At 40.0% G+C, this 17,571-nt stretch overlaps 1 protein-coding gene across 1 annotated transcript; it reads left to right on the top strand.

Moving 5' to 3' along the window:
* Positions 1-699: 699 nt before the first annotated feature.
* Positions 700-1,520, top strand: LOC133788461 (histone H4). The gene is made up of 2 exons (XM_062225950.1): positions 700-858; positions 958-1,520. The coding sequence occupies exon 2, from the start codon at positions 987-989 to the stop codon at positions 1,296-1,298; it is 312 nt and encodes a 103-aa protein (XP_062081934.1). The 5' UTR covers positions 700-858; positions 958-986; the 3' UTR covers positions 1,299-1,520.
* Positions 1,521-17,571: the final 16,051 nt, after the last annotated feature.

Below are 17,571 nucleotides of genomic sequence, written 5' to 3'. Positions count from 1 at the left end.
ATCTAAATTAGAACCAGTGTCACGTCCATATCATTATTCACACAAATTTTGTCATTCAATTCTTTTTCTTAACATTCTTTTATTAGTTTCTCTACACAAGAAATATATAAACATTAATTATAAAATAAAGAAACTATAATGATTTACTAAGCCTGCATTAACAATGAATGTATATATATATATATCCAATTCCAAACTATCTTCTCCGTTAACTACACATTGATATTATTTTCCCTACCCAACTTGAATCTCGAATGAGAGTTCTAGAGTAACGTTTGTAGAGCTGCAAATAGAGCAGTACATGGATGAGCTAAATTTGTTCATAGCGTAGATAATGATAACATTTAGAAGATTTTTTTTTTCCTTCAATTGAATTTGTTATTGTAAATGATGTTTGTCATTAATAATATCAGATTTTCTACAAAAAAAAAAAAAAAATATGTGGAGAGATTGACAAAACTGAGTTTGAAACATTATTTGGATCGGACAAATATTGGGCTAAATGGGCCTTAGAAAAGCGCCAACTGTCCCGCTCAACTTTAACCTCCCAAAATCCAAACCAAACCACACTCCCGATTTTTCATTAATTTCAAAAGAGAAACACAATCAAGCGCGAAAATCCACCACCCACCATATCCACGTCATCGATCCGCACCTACACTACTATCCATCTTCACCGTCAATTCAAAACCATCCACGGTCTAAACGCCTTCTGAAAACCTTTCAACGGATCCCGGACCATTTCCCAAACTCAAAACCACTCCTACAAATAACAACAAATTGTACCAAACTCAAATACAGTTACCAAAAGCTCTGAGTTCGTTCCTGGTGGAAGCTTTCCCATTAGGAGAGTTACAGGTCCTTCCCTCTTCTAAACTTTGTTACAATTTGGGTCTCTTCTTGATTCATTTTCAATTCGGCTCTTTCTGATCTGTTTTGATTCAATCTTGGTTACAGATTCTTGAGTTCACAGATCGTCTTCAACAATGTCGGGCCGTGGAAAGGGGGGCAAGGGTTTGGGAAAGGGAGGTGCCAAGCGACACCGCAAAGTGCTCCGTGATAACATCCAGGGAATCACGAAGCCTGCTATTAGGCGTTTGGCTCGTAGAGGTGGTGTGAAGCGTATCAGTGGTCTCATCTATGAAGAGACCCGTGGAGTACTCAAGATCTTCTTGGAAAATGTCATTCGTGATGCTGTGACTTACACTGAGCACGCAAGGAGGAAGACGGTGACGGCCATGGATGTTGTTTACGCTTTGAAGAGACAGGGCAGGACTCTATACGGTTTTGGAGGTTAAGCCTTTCAATGTTAAAATTAAAGTCTTGCTGTCAAGAAAGATTCGGGGTTTTTGGGAGAAGGTTGGACGTTGTTTTATGGTGATATCATTAGAATGTTAGGTTTTGTATTTGTAATTATTAGTTCTTGTGGTTTCGTTGCTAGTACTTGGTTGCATTATGTTGTGAAATTCAATCTCCAATGACAATACTGTTTGAATCCAATGAATCATATTTTCCAGCAATCTTCTCGAGTTGTTAATGCTTTTGATTATGACCTAGATTCATAGGCTATTTTTGGCACCATGCATGTTTTTGGTAAAGGGGATAAGTGTAAGTTTGAGTTTGAGCAGAAATGGTTTTTTTTAATTCATTTTTTGAATTTGAGCAAAAACATAAAATAAGATATTATTATGAAAAATTATCATATTTCGTTTAAGTATCAAATATGCCTTGGTATTTTGCAAGAGTATTATTGTTTATTTAAAATAATATTGATTTGTATGTGCAAGTTCACCTCTAATGTTATAGAAGAAAAGGAAAAGTAATTTTGTATTTGTTGTTGGTGAAAATGGAATCAATTCTTTAACGTTCCTAATTACATTTTATTTTTTACGTCAAAAAATTACTATCTGTCTGGTTGGATCTATTTTTCCTCCATAAAAAATGAAAGTGAGGGAAGAAAAATATTTGCAACTAATACGTTAGATTTAAAATAAAAATAAAAATAAGCCCCTTTAAAAAAGATAAATAATAAGCGGTATCTTTAAAGAATGATAATTTTTTATTGTTTTAAATTCACTTTCAGTTTTTATGTTTAATCATATTTTTCTCCATTCTGACTATTAGATTTTCTTCATTTGGATTGGATACGATCCTCTGTATCTATTTTAGCACTTTAGTATAGGCGTAGAAAACGACAATTGAGAGAATTCGTTTTTGAAGTTGTAGGTGTCTCGTTATTGTTATTGTTGTCCCGCGTTGGAATTTCATGAAGTTTAATTTTGAAATGAGAAATACTATGTGGTATTACACTTAGTTGGTAATTATTTTTGTACACAGACAATTTTACACGATTAAAGTGATGTGGTAAAGGTAATAATTATTTTTGTACACTCTAAAATAGACAATTTTACACTATTAAAAGTTTTTAGCTCTAGTTCTAGCTCGGTTTAGGTTCTAATTCTTTTATTTTCTATATAAAAATTCCGTACTTTCTTTTACAATCAAATAAATCAAATTATAATAAATATATCCAAATGAAAAATATATATAACTAAATTCATTAGAAGTAAATATACTTTTAAGATAATAAATGTGTATTTTAACTCCTAAAATTCTATATAGCCCAAAAATTTCAAAATTAAAATTAAAATAACTAAAAACTAATAATTTCTAAGCCTAAGAAAATTAATAATATATAATAAAAATTGCATTTATCAAATTTCCTTACACTTACAATTTTGCTAGTTCCTTAGGAAACACAAAAACAATGAAGCAACAAAGTCATGGTTTTGTAAAAAATAATACTAGTCTCAATGATTACACAAATATATAATTCTAAGAAAAATCTAGATTCACTCCTTAGAATTTCAACTTAAGTATGATCACCTCTTACACCCAATTATTGTGTGTGTGCATAATTAAATTCACTATATCACTATCATCCAAATCATTTATACATGCGAAAAAATTAATATAAAATCATCTCAAACATATATAATTTTAAGAACATCCACTCTATAGACTCATTATTTAATAATTCTCCACTAATATAAGTACATAGACTTTTTTTGAATTGGTACATAATGAATGTCATATCTCAATATTTCTCTTTCAGGTTAAGAAGTCAGTTTTGACAGTAGAGAGTTTTTACAGAAACTTGGTTTTAAAGACTAATGTTCATCAGATATATATTTTGTTTTCTATTTTTATCTAATTGTTATACAGAGTATATCCATATTGAACAAACATGTTCAATTTGACCCCTATCATCAAAGTATAACTAGTCATTTCCATTTGTTTTATAATTGACTGTAAGATGAATCCCATAGAAGCTTGATTCTCGTTTTCTCTTCTTACATTTTTGCGGTTTATTTGTAAAAGTATAGATTATGGGGATTCCTTGGTATTTTCTTATACATTCATAGTAATGTATACTCTTTTTATAACTCTTTTTGTTTCCTTTCATATTGTAATTCATATGTGAGGTGTCTATACACCTTTATCTTTTTATGTATGATAATGATTATGAGCCAAGAATGAATTTTGTTTCTATGGGGTAAAAGTAAGTGTTATGCGTACAATTTGTACAGTGTGATGTTGTTTTTCTTATTGGTAATGGTGTTCTTCCTCTATGATTATCCTATTTATTTTGAAATTTTGAGAACGAAATTATTTTAACGGGGGAATGATTGTAACACCCAATGTTCTCATATTACATTTTTGATATAAACCAGAGTTTTCAATACATAAAATGTACAAGTTTACAAATTGAAGAAATGGTAATGGAAATGACTTTTACTGCACAATTTTATGATATTAATGAGATTAAAGAGAGAGAGAAACTTAAGTGGTCAAGTATTGAACTCAAATGCCATATAAATTCAATTGAGGATTTTTATAAAACAAAGATAGTTTTACTGAAGGGCTTATTTGAAAATAATTTTTAATATTTTGGGTCCAAATGTAATTTTGAGAAATATTTTTTTATAAAGGCCTCATCCTTATTTTTCCCGTGCCTCCCTCTCTCTCCTCAAATTTTCTTTCTCTTTTTCTCTCTTCTTTCTTCCTCGCATGCAAGTTTCTGCCCGACGACCAACAACCATTTTTCGACCACCAATTTGCTAATCGCGCCTCACTAGAATACTCAGAAGCCTTCGAACTATCGACTACGCGGGAATCTTGACCTCACTTGCTGATTAAGCACCTCAACTGATCAAATGAAGTTCGGCTACCATGCGACTTCAAAGTTGTGATCTGGCAAGATCAATAGGACTTTATATGCTTGTAATGTATGGCTAAGGTTAAAGGTCGATGAGAAAGACAATTATCAACTTATATGATAAGTATAGATTTTGTCTATTTTTAATTTATTATTCTGCTATGATTATGCACTTTGTTGATGCGGTTTTTCGCCAACGGTAGATTAAGAAATCAAATAGGTAGACTTGTGCTAAATTATAAACCGTAATGAAATAATAAACACCCTCTCGAACACACACAAATTTTACGTGGTTCAGCGGTTAAAATCCACATAGTCCACGAGACAATGTTATTGCTTTTCTCTCTCAATTTCTACAGAGTTTTAGTAATACAAAAATGGTTGTCCCTTTCCCTGTCCATTATTCTTGATATTTATAGGGGAATTTCTTGGACAGGTTTGGGTAATCGCGTGAATAAATAAGGTATACATTTAATACAAATTATTCCCATTTACATTGGGATATGATTTGATAACAGAATAGAATATACTTCTGCTATCTCGGATAATAAATGGTAGATATGCAATACAGCTTGGGCATTAATGAGTGTATAAGGAGCCTCTGAATCTCTTGGGATCCTTCAGTATGCATTCTATCTAGATTTCCACGAGCTGAATATCTCACCCGAGCTTGTGCTCAAAGACTATTTGAATCTTAGCTCGTATTAGGCTAAAAGCGCCCAAATTTGGATCTAGACATTATAGGTCTCGAACTCGATTGTTATCCTACAAGGAGGGGGGGGGGGGGGTCTGATAATAGCCTGCTGATCATGTACGAATTAGATTGAGTCTCGAGCTGCTCACGTCATTGTTAACAAATATCCTACTTGGTTATTTTTCCCCACATTCATATGCCAGTTGTACCCGAGCTGAGTAATTGAACTCGTGCTAATTTTAGGGTACAACATTTCCCCCCCAAGTTCCTGCTCGTGCTTGATGTCGTCACTTTCTGACTGCACAGTAGGGGCTTTTAGGCTTCTGCCATGTAAAATTGTGCCTGCCCACTACACGAGTACTAGACACGTGGCTGCCTGTAATTGGCGTTCGTTCGGGTTTCGAGGACCGTGACAACTGTCTTGTCAACTTTTTGCCGCCGTATGGTTCATTTAATCTTGGCCTTTGGATCTCAAGCAAACCCAATAAAATGGCCCGAATTAATTCCTGTAGTTTACATATAAATAGGGTGATCAAACCTGAACCCTCACCACCTTTGCATTAAAAAAGTTTCCATTTAAAAAACAAAGTTTCCCTTTTTCTTCTCCAACTTCTCCCAAAAACCATCCATCACCTTCCGGACTTTCAAAAGCTTTCAGGGAGTTTCCTGTGGACGTATTAACATTTTCTCTGAACCTATCATATCAACTGTAAGTATTTCTTCATCCGGTTTGAATTTTTCAACTCTTTGCTTTCGAGTGAGTTTTTTTTCTTTTCTTTTTACTGTGAAAAACATCCTTTGCTTAATGTCGTTTATGTTACGTATATTTGTAAATAGGTGATAGGGTTCGGTTTAGGCCAAATGAACGATATTAGGCTTATTTAAAAACAAGGATTTCATAAAACTGGGCAAGTTTTCTGGTTTTTTTCAAACAAAACTCTACTGGTAAATCAATTAGAATACATGTTTGGGGTGTAGAAGCCGAAGGGATTTTAGGTTTGGTTCTAGGTAGCTTAAAGGTTACGATTCCTTAAGCGATTTTGCAATAAACTGCTTTCAAAAGAAAAGTAGTGGGTCTGACGGACCTGACACACGAATCTCGAAGTATCAGGGAATTTTAAGTGTAACGCCCTACTACCTAGGGACCGTTACGGTGTGCATTTTAAACAGTGCTAAACTCGTTAATCGAGTCATTTGGCCATAATCGTGTAACTAAGTATGATTAACGGTTTAGGATTAAATTTTTTGGTTAAGATACAAGGTTTCGCTAAAACGTTTACTGTATACATTGGGATAACAAAAATATAACTTAAAGGTTAATTACAATAAAATATTTACAACCAGCTGACCTAAGTGACAAAATAGGGTTTAACCCAAGTTCCTCTTTAAACCCTCGGCCGTGGCGGTCGAGCAGCCGCATATGTACACATCGTCACCTAAGCTCTCCAACTCAAGGATGGTCCAATTTTCTTTTGCCTTTACCTGCACCACATAGCACCCGTGAGCCGAAGCTTAGCAAGAAAACTCAATATGCTCATGAACAAGTAATAACATGTTACTAAATCATAATAAGCATGCCTAGCAGTAATAAACCTACTCATGCATGCAAGCAAGTCCAAATAAATGATTATGGGGTCTTGCTTCTGAATAGATGACTAATGAGTCAATCTCTGGGGACCTGCTTATTGAATAGATGACTAATGAGTCAATTTTCTGTGGGTGACTAATGAGTCACACCCTGTATAGGTGACTAATGAGTCACACTCTGTATAGATGACTAATAAGTCTATCTCTGTTAGATGACTTATAAGTCTATCTCTGAGGTAGATGACTAATAAGTCTACCCTTAAGTAGATGACTGATAAGTCTATCTTTGTTAGATGACTGATAAGTCTATCTCTGAATAGTTGACTAATAAGTCACTCCCTGAGATAGGTGACTAATGAGTCACACTCTGAATAGGTGACTAATGAGTCACACTCTGGATAGATGACTGATAAGTCTATCTCTGTTTAGAAGACTGATAAGTCTATCTCTGAATAGTTGACTAATAAGTCACTCTTTAAATAGATGACTGATAAATCTATCTCTGTATAGATGACTGATAAGTCTATCTCTGTGTAGATGACTGATAAGTCTATCTCCGAGGTCCCATACATCATAGCCATGTGACGTGTAGGTCACCTTAGCCTTTTGGCTCTGGCTCTAAATAACTAGCCTTTAGACTAGACAAGTGCTTTTGTTTTTCATCGAACTTAAGGTCGGTCAAGCATTTCATGCTTCTGATGATAATGCTTATGTCAATTAGATCTAATCTTTTTGGCTTGCATTAAACACCCTAATACCGTTCTTGACTCATAAGTCAATATCTTACGACCAGTGCTCAGTACTACTGCTGAACTTGACTAATGAGTCACAGCTTCACAGTCAATACTGACACCATTGCCAATTCTGACTAATAAGCCAGTACCATTCACAGATAAGCAAGATTGCTAAGCATTTAATATGCAATCAATGTCCACATATAGAGCACTCAACATGCTTCATTAATAACCATGCATGTCACATACTGGGTGCAGTTTTCTTACCTTTGGTTCGAGCGTGAAATAGTAAAAGAACGATCCTTGAGAACGATCAATCCTTTGATCCCTTAGCGGTCACCTAGTCATAACCAAATATGGAACTCCATCAATAAAATCACTAATAAAAGGTTCATGGTCTAAACCTCACTCCCGGGACCTCAAATTATACTCAAACAGTTAGTAGATTCGATCCCGAGCCTTAGGAATTGAAACCCCGAGCCAAAAACCCTCAAAAGTGCCCAAAGTGCCCAAAAAATCCACATTATAATGTGGCCTCATTAATAATTCACCAACATGAATGAAAATACACAAATATTCCCTCAACGGGCCAAATTACCAAAATTCCCTTATAATGAAAAGTGGACCCATATGCATGCATTTATCATCACATAATAATATAATTCACATAATCATGCATATAATCATTTAATGGCATAATAAATCAATTATGGCCCTCCCGGCCTCCTAATCAAGGTCCTAAACCTTATTAGGAAATTTGGGTCATTACATTAAGAAACTGAAGCGTGTGGCCTAGGACCACGCGTTGAGGCTAGGACATAGATTAGCTCATATGATTTTCAAATTCCAAAAATAAACCACTTAAACCCTCGGATTTCCATACCTCCACAACCATAGCTAGAAATCATCTTAGGTCGCCATTAATAGGCTGCATTGTCGTCAAGCGATCTAAATTATGGTCCCCGCAAAGAAGAATACCGCGAGCTCCTCTGCCTAGAGCAAAGATAAGGGCAAGCAAGTTGCCTCTGAGTCTCCCATCCCCCATTTTGGCCCTGTGGTGGAGAGGGAAATCACAGTCGACCCCAATGAATTCTTCGAGGTCAAAAACATAGTCTCCCGGATCACGACTCAGGGGAAAGTTAACAAGATCCTACTGAGTCATAGGATTAAGATGGAAGCTGATGGCCTTATCGCCCGACCTGCGCTGGAGGGAGAGCGGAGCTGCGCCCCTTTCCAAGATGACTACGGGGCTTGGAGTGATGAGCACTCGCAGGCCGGTGCCTTCCTCCCATTGGACCAGTATTTCATAGACTTCCTGAACTACGTCAATCTGGCTCCATTCCAGCTCCCCCCAAATTCATACAAGCTTTTGGCGGGGTTAAAGTATTTATTTCTGAGGCACAAGTGGGAGGTCCCCACTTCGGCAGACATTATGTACTTCTTTTGCCTCAAGGCCAGTCCCGACCAGAAGGGGCGAGGTGACGATTTTTACTACTTCACTTCTTTTCCCAACTCAGCCTCTGTCATCAACCTCCCCAGCCACCCAAATGACTATAAAGACTTGTTCTTTATGTCAGATGGGTTCAAGAATTGTGAACACTCATACTTCAACCGTCCTCATAAGTCTTCCATCTTTATGAATTCAGCACGTGAACTTTTTATCACGTTCACACACTTTTTATTCTGATTGAGTTCTTTCCTTATGCAGCTATATTTGCGAGGACAAGACATTCTGTGACCCTTGGGGGTCAATACGAGACCTTGTCTAGTCTTCCTCCGAGGGAGAAAGACTATCGTCAGATTGTGAATGACACCACCATGGTGGCCTGCAACCTAATCAACAAGGGCCAGAAGCTAGCTCTGAGGACCCGAGCTCCTCTTCCTGTCATCTCTGAGGTCCCCCCTCCTCAAGAGGCCTTGCCAGCCAATGAGGACGTTGAGGAGGAAGAAGATGTGGCACCACTGGTGCGTAAAAGGCGAGCTTCTGAAGATAATCAGGGGCCCGATCCAGAGCGAGCTGCGTCTGGGGCAGCAGCCGGCCCCTTCGGCCAAGGTAACCCATATCCCTACAGAGAGTTAGATCGGGCTGCTGCCAGTTATAGGCTGATTCGATTCAACCCTAACCAGCTCGTTAGTCGTCACCCCACTGACCCAGACCTAAAGGCAACCTTCCTCTAGTGCATGGAACATTTGGTGGCACGCTATGATCATAGCTACCCTAGAGGTACCATCGTAGTTGACAACACCCTCAATTTTAGGTCCACCATTTTTGAGGAGTAACCGTAGGTCCTGGCCTTCCTTGCGTCAGGGTGCATATGCCCCTAGTTTTAGGTAGTTCGTAGACGAGTCCAGCCCTGAGGAAGGACCTGAATCCCCCAGGACCCAAGAGGTCATAATTTTAGATTCTCCCCCACCTCCGTTAAACCAAGAGTTAGAGGTTGTGCCTAGCCTGGTCAATAACCCTGAGTTGATCGTAGTAGATTCCTCCCCTAGTCCGGAGGGTAGGCTTCTTGCTCTTTCTCTTGTGTTTGTAATACTTTGAATAATTACTTCTTTAAACTGAATCCTCTGTCCGTTCTTTTTCAGGCGAAGAAATGGAGTTTCCAAAAGCCTCGAATCTGAGGGGTACTTTTAAAGCTGGTGGGACTGGAGCTGGTATCGTGGGGAAGAGGCCCAGGGTGACAAAGAAAACAGCTCCGAAGATAGGGGGTACCACCAGGTCTCCTGCTAAAGACAAGGGTGCCAGCTCCACCCGTGAGCAGCCATAAAAGAAAATTTCCCAAGCTCCGGTAACAACAATTACAGTTCAACAAGCTCATTCTCCTCCTCCTCGACACGTACCTCCCTCAAATCCTCAAGTGATCCAAGGTGAGGCTCCCACTGTTCAGATCCCGGTCAAGCCACACGACCAGGACAAGATCCCCGAGGCTTTTCGGGGTATTGTATATGAGACAGCAAGCCACATGGTCGGCCACGCCTACAGAGCCAATGCTAGAGATTTAAGGCCTATAGAGGAGCGCACTCTTGAGGACGTCCTTGAATCTGCCATGGGGATGAACTTCACTATGAGTCCTTCTCACTCTCCTAACTTTTTCTTTATCTTTAGTTTTTTTTTATAAACTATTCTTGACTTGCTTCATTCTTTTGCCGTCTATCCTGGCTCAATTTCGAGGAATTTCTCGAGTTAATGCAAGGCCGCCTTGGTTTCCTCCCAGAAGAGCGATCGGTCTGCAAAAGCCGCCTTATCTGCCTCCCAGGATAAGGTTGTGGAGGTGAGCCGTCGCGTAGACTAGCTTCCGGCCGAATATGAAGAACTCAAGAAAAATCTGATCGAGGTCGAGGTCAAGGCCAAGGCCTAGGCCAAGGCCAAGGCCAAGGCCAAGGCCAAGGCCAAGGCCAAGGCCAAGGCCAAGGCCAAGGCCAAGGCCAAGGAGGAAGCTGTGGAGTCATCGACTCAAATGGAGGAGATGCTTTACCGTTGCTGGGTTTTCAACCAGGACGGTAACTTCTCTTTTATGCAGTCCGAGCTGTGTGATCCATATCTTGCTAGGTACAAGATCCGGTTATCACAGGAACCCTCGAAGACTGCCAAAGCCTCTGAAGTAGTTGAGGGAGATGGCGAGGAGGTGATTTCTTTGGAGCGAGCTGACGGACCATAGTGATTTTTTATTTTCACTTTTTTTATAATCAAGTCCCTTGGGACCAAAACAATTGCCTTCGGGCTTAGGTTGAGGTTTTTTCTCCTCGAGATGATAACATATTTTTGGATATTTATCTAACTTATGATCTATTTGTATTCCCTAGTTTTATTGTTTTCTCATGTTTATGAATTCTTAGATTCAAAATCTTAGGGGTTGACTTTAGATCGAGATAGATTTTATCGATATCTTAGTTGTATCCAAGAATTTGCTTGCTTATTTGCGTCATACCTGTTAAGAATGAGTCCTCGGACCTGGTTATGTCCAGGGTTTTTAATAGGCTTATTAGCGTTATACCTGTTAGGAATTAGGCCTCGAACCTGGTGATATCCAGGGTTTGTTTATAACTTAATAGCATTGTACTTGTTATGAATAAGGTCTCGGACCTGGTTATATCTAGGGTTTTAGAGATTTCTCAAACTTAGTTCGCGTTTGGTCTTTTGAAAATTCGAGCTTTAAAAAGTAGTTGAATAATCAATTTTCCCAAACTCTAAGTTTTAATCTTTATCCGAATAAGCTAAACTCTCTTAAAGCTTTCTTCAGTTATGTGCCCCCTAAGCAACCAAAATGTATAAACGTTCTTGGTTGCTTTTACAAAGTGAGCTCATGATAATAAAACGATAAAAATAATTATTTAACAATCCAACTGTCATTGAACTGAGATGGCTTTTATAAATAAGCCTTACATAAACGGTAATCCTGAAAACATTGAAGACAACGAAACTATTGATAATACTTTTTTAAATGTAGGGAATTCCAGGTCCGTGGGACTATTTCCCCAGTTAGTCGGGCTAGCTTGAAAGTTCCTTCACGTAGGACCTCTACCATCTGATATGGTCCTTCCCTGTTTGGCCATAACACACCATCCTTGGGATGTTTATTTGCCAAAAAGACCCTTTGGAGGACCAGATCGTCTAATCCGAGTCTGCGTCACTTAACCTTTGAATTAAAATAACGAGTGATCTTCTGTTGATAATGGGCGAGCTGTAATTGCGATGCCTCTCATTTTTCTTCGATTAGATCGAGGGGTTCACTAAGTAGCTCGTGGTTATGATCTTGATCAAAGGTTTTTTTTCCAGTGAGTCATTACCATTGCCTTGATTGGGAGCATAGCCTCACTTCCAAAGGTTAGGGAAAAGGAGGTATGTCCCGTGGAGGTTCTATGTGAGGTCCGGTATGCCCAGAGTACTTGTGGGAGCTGCTTGGGCCATAATCCCTTGGCTTCATCTAGTATTTTCTTCAAGCTTGCCTTTAGGGTCTTATTTACAGCCTCGACCAACCCATTGGCTTGTGGGTACGCTACCAATGAGAAACTCTTGGTTATGCCATATTTTTCACAAAAGTCCGTGAAGAGATCGCTATCAGACTGAGTCCCGTTGTCTGACACGATCTTTTTAGGGAGTCCAAATCGACATATGATATTCTTCACCACAAAATCCAGGACTCTCTTCGAGGTGGTGGTTGCCAATGGTTCAGCCTTCACCCACTTCGTGAAATAATCGATTGCGACTACTGCATAACGAACTCCTCCTTTTCCTGTTGGCCGGGAACCAATTAAGTCAATTCCCCATGCTGCAAATGGCCAAGGGGATAAGATCATGGTTAGCTTGACTGGAGCAACTCATGCAACTATGACGATGCACTGGCATTTGTCACACTTTTGCACATACCAGACCGAGTCCTTTGTTAAAGTAGGCCAAAGATAACCCTGTCTCAGTACCTTTAGGGTTAGGTTTTCCCCTCAGCATGGTCTCCGCATAAGCCTTCGTGTATCTCTTGAAAAATGGTCTGTGCTTCCTTGGGCAGAACACATCGCAGGAGGGGCAACGAATGCCCTCGTGGATATAGGATCCCCTCAATCATAACATATCGCAGATCTTGATATAGGAGCTTTCTCGCGTCCTTCCTATCATCGGGTAGCCTTCCGGTTGCGAGGTACTCCACTATGAGAGTCATCCAGGTCAGTTTTATGTTAATCATTCCAACCTTAACCGCTTCTACTGTTATACTTGGGATTTCCAAGAACTTCATGGGAACTACATTCAATGTATCTGCCTCCTTGGTGGTAGCGAGTCGAGCCAGAGCATCGACGTTGGAATTCTGCTCACGGGGGACTTTCTCAATGGAGCTAAACTCCAACTCAGATAACTCACCCTTTACCTTAGCCAGGTAAGCCACCATCTTGATGCCTTAAGCTTGGTATTCCCCCAATATCTGGTTTACCACGAGCTGGGAGTCACTATAACATTGGATGGTTTTTTCCTTGAGCTCTTTTTCCACTCTTAGCCCCGCCAATAAGGCCTCATATTCCGCTTCATTATTGGATGCTTCAAATCTGAACCTGAGAGCTGTATGGAACTGATGTCCTTCAGGTGAGATTAAGATTATCCCAGCTCCCGAACCGTTTTCGTTTGAAGATCCATCAACGAAGATTTTCCATAATTCTTGCACCGGCTACCTTATCAGCTCGTCCTGAAAACCTGTGCACTTGACAACAAAATCAGCAAGGGCTTGGCTCTTGATTGCCGTTCGTGGCATGTATAATATCTCGAACTGGCCAAGTTCGATAGCTCATTTTAATAGACGTCCCGACGTTTCAGGCTTTTGCAAAACCTGCCTTAAAGGTTGGTCGGTTAAGACGAGAATAGAATGGGACTGGAAGTATGGCCTAAGCTTCCTTGAAGCCAAAATGAGACAGAACGCAAGCTTTTCTATCAACGGGTACCATGATTCAGCTCTGAGAAGCCTCTTACTTACATAATATACGGGTTTCCACGTCTGGTTTTCTTCTTGAACTAACACAACACTGACTGCATTTTCTGTCACAGCCAGGTAAAGAAACAGACATTCTCCAGACGTTGGTTTTGACAGTACGGGGGGTTCAACTTGGTGTGTTTTCATGTCGCGAAATGACTGTTCGCATTCTTTGGTCCAATCAAATTTCTTGTTTCCCCTGAGCAAGTTGTAGAATGGTAGGCACTTGTCATTGGATTTTGAAACGAAGCGTTTATGGTCGCCACCTTTCTAGTTAGGCTTTGTACTTCATTACGTGATTTGGGCGAAGGAATTTCTAACACTGACCTGATTTTTTTTTCTGGATTCGCCTCTATCCCCCTTGTGTTGACTATAAATCCCAAAAACTTTCCCGACGCGACTCCGAAAATGCACTTTTGGGGATTTAGCTTCATGTCGTACTTTCTCAATATGCCAAAACATTCTTCCAGGTCGGATACATGGTTATTGGAAGTCTTTGATTTGACAAGCATATCATCAACATACACCTCCGTGTTTCTTCCAATCTGATAGCGAACATTTTGTTGACCAACCGTTGGAATGTAGCTTCGAAATTTTTCAGCCCGAATGACATAACTTTGTAGCAATATACGTTATGCTCGGTCATGAAACTGGTATGCTCTTGGTCTGCAGGGTTCATCACGATCTGGTTATATCCAGAGTACGCGTCCATGAAAGACATGAGCTCATGACCAGCCGTGGCATCTACCAACTGATCAATTCTTGGTAGTGGGAAACAATCCTTGGGCCAAGCCTTGTTGAGGTCGTAGAAATCGATACAAGTTCTCCACTTCCCATTTGGCTTCGCGACCAACACGGGGTTAGCAACCCAGATCATATATTTTGCTTCCCTGATAAACCCATATTTAAGTAGGCGAGCTAATTCTTCTTCTAACGCTTCAGACCGTACTGTCCCCAAAAGCCTTCATTTTTGGGACTTTGTGAGCACATTCTTGTCCAAGTTTAAAGTATGCATTATTACGCTTGGGCTGATTCCCACCATATCCTCGTGCGACTAGGAGAAAACATCCAAGTTTTTTCTTAGGAATTCAACCAGCTCCTTCTTCCTTCCGACTTCAAGATTTTTTCCAACTTTGACAACTCTTGAAGGTTATTTTGGGTCGATGTTTATTTCCTCGAGTTCTTCTATTGCTTTAAGGTAAGACCTGTCTTCACCTACCCGCGGATCAATGTCGTCCCGTTGGGCGACCTCGCCATCTCTTCTCGAGGTTCTTCCGTCCCACGGGTGACTTCCATTACCTGGGACTCCTTGCCATCTTCACTTATGACCATTTCTTGCTGCTCGGGTTGTGATTTTCCCTTCTTAGCAATGCTATATCATTCTCTGGCGCGCGAGTTGGTCTCCTCTTACTGTAACGCCTTGGATAACCAAGACCGTTACACTGTGTGTTTAAAATAGTGTTTAACCTGCTATGCAAGTTATTTGAACTTAAATGTGTAATTAAAGACTAAGTCGAGGTCAAGTAATAAAATATTTGGTCAACAAAATGATTATTTTTCATTAAAATATTAAGTTTGTACATGGGATCCCAAAAATCAGTTTGCATACTTATAAAAGATAAACAGATACAATTTAGCCGTCCTAAGCGGCGAAATAGGGTTTAACCCTAGTTCCTCCCAAGCTATCTTGACCGTGGCAATCGAGCAGGCTGCATATGTACACACCGCTCCTAAAGCTCGCCAAGTCATGGCCGGTCCAGCTATCAACTCCCTTACCTGCACCACGTAACACCTGTGAGCCAAGGCCCAGCAAGAAAACTTAAAAAAAACAACAAACATATATTGCACAAGAACGATTAATAAACTTCAAACCAATTAATTCAATTAATCAAGAGAATACAAGTATCAAGCTAGGCAATGATTAGCATATACTTTCAAATATAACTCAAACTATGTTATGAATACTTAGGTGTCGACGCCCTTAGGCTGAGGCCTCTGGTTACTTAGCTGACCTCGACTCGCTTAGGCTGAGTCCTCTAATTATTTAGTTGCACTGACTTGCTTAGGCCGAGTCCTCTGATTATTTAGCTGGTACCGACTCACTTAGGCCGAGCAGCGTCCAATACACTTATCATCAGTCTCGACACCCTTAGGCCATACTTTCACATCCCACAAAACAGATATATAACTCACAGAACACTATATTCAATTACAGGAAATCTCAGTCCCAATGACAACTACATGGGTGAAGTTTTCTTACCTCGGATCCTGAGCAGCAAGCGTATGACGGCTCTGAGCACGATCCTTAATTCCCGAGCCCTTGTGGTAAAACCTAGTCACAATGCGATAATGGATAACCATAAGATTATAAACCATTTAAAAGCTTTGGATTAAAATACTAGCCTCTGGGACTTCGATTTCTACTAAACCGGGTAGTAGAAATCGTCCCGAGCGCTTAATTTTAGATCCCCGAGCCTCCCTGAGCCTTAAGACAAACCTAGGCTAAAACTGTTTAGGCGGGCCGCGACCTGGCCTTGAGGGTCACGGCGCGCCTAAAGTCAGAGGTGCAGCCTCTGCATCTGTGGGGAGGTGGGCCACGACTTGCCCCTAGGGTCGCGGCAAACCTATAAATCAGCAAACCTTCCCAGGGCATCTGGGGCACGCTGGCCGCGACGCCTATGAACTGGGTCGCGGTGCGCCCCTGTCAACCCAGAATCCCCTGGGTTTGCCAGCATTTTTCCTAGCCAAAAGTCCACCAAAACTTCCAAAATAAATCCTAAAACTATAGTTCAATACCCAACATAACACCAATATGATTCCAGTAACAAAACCCAGCTCAACACTCAAACTTCCATCCAAATTAGAATTCACAATCTTAAACCTCAATACTAAGAACAGCCGTAAAACCAAAACAAAGCATTATTAAAATAGCAATCAAAACTCACCTTGGTTGTGAACTACTCCCCCTAGCTGCAGCTAACCAACTTTTAGGCCTTAAGTCTTCATTTCCCAAAGCTTTCAGCCACCAATTTCCTTTAGCTTCCTCAAAGTTCCACCAAATTGAGAGAGAAGAAGAGAGGGTCGGTTGGGAGTGGTGAGGAAAACATAGTGTTTTGGTTTCTAAGTTATTAAGCCTATCCTCTTGCCAAATGACCACTATACCCCTGCTTAACAATCTCCCATCAAAGCCCCTCAAGGGCAAAATAGTCTTTGTTTCCCATTTCCCTCTAATTCTCCAACAGTCCTATAAATTCCCAATTAATACCGACATGTCCAACTAATTTCTAAATATTTACCCATTACTTGATGAACCCCAAATATACACTAAGCTTCCCAAATTACCCCTAGGCTCGCCCCGAGCTGAGTATTAAACCCCGCTGTGACTATTCCGCTAATCCGCTCACTAAGATCGCCTCAAGTCGTATACTGTGAATATATCCACATAATAATGTGGTCTCAATCATTTACTCACATATATTAACATTTATGCCCGCAACAGACCAATATTACAAATATGCCCCAACTATCAAGAATGTGCCCACATGCATATTTAATACTCATAAGCATGCATATAATCATACTCACATCATCATATATATATCATGCATGCCACATAGTCACGCATTTAATCAATTCATCACATATATATCCAGTTATGCCCTCCCGACACGCTAATCAAGGCACTAAACCCTATTAGCATTTTGGGATGTTACATTTACTGTGCATATTCCCGAGGTTGAGGGGAACTTCATTGCCAGGAGTCGGATCGAAGTGATGGCTCTAAAATCCATCAGTGTAGGTCGTCCTAGAATCACGTTATATGCGGCTGGACAATCGATTACCACGAACTCAAGTATTTTAGAGACAGTTCGTGACTCTTCTCCA

Source organism: Humulus lupulus, chromosome 7 (genome assembly GCF_963169125.1).
Source record: "Humulus lupulus chromosome 7, drHumLupu1.1, whole genome shotgun sequence".
In the NCBI taxonomy this organism is placed as follows: domain Eukaryota; kingdom Viridiplantae; phylum Streptophyta; class Magnoliopsida; order Rosales; family Cannabaceae; genus Humulus; species Humulus lupulus.
The sequence above is the reverse complement of the archived record's forward strand: the minus strand, read 5'-3'. Positions and strand labels throughout refer to the sequence as shown.

What these genes read in the sequence shown, in the direction of transcription:
- LOC133788461 (XM_062225950.1), top strand. Translation starts at nt 987, where the DNA reads ATGTCGGGCCGTGGAAAGGGGGGCAAGGGTTTGGGAAAGGGAGGTGCC.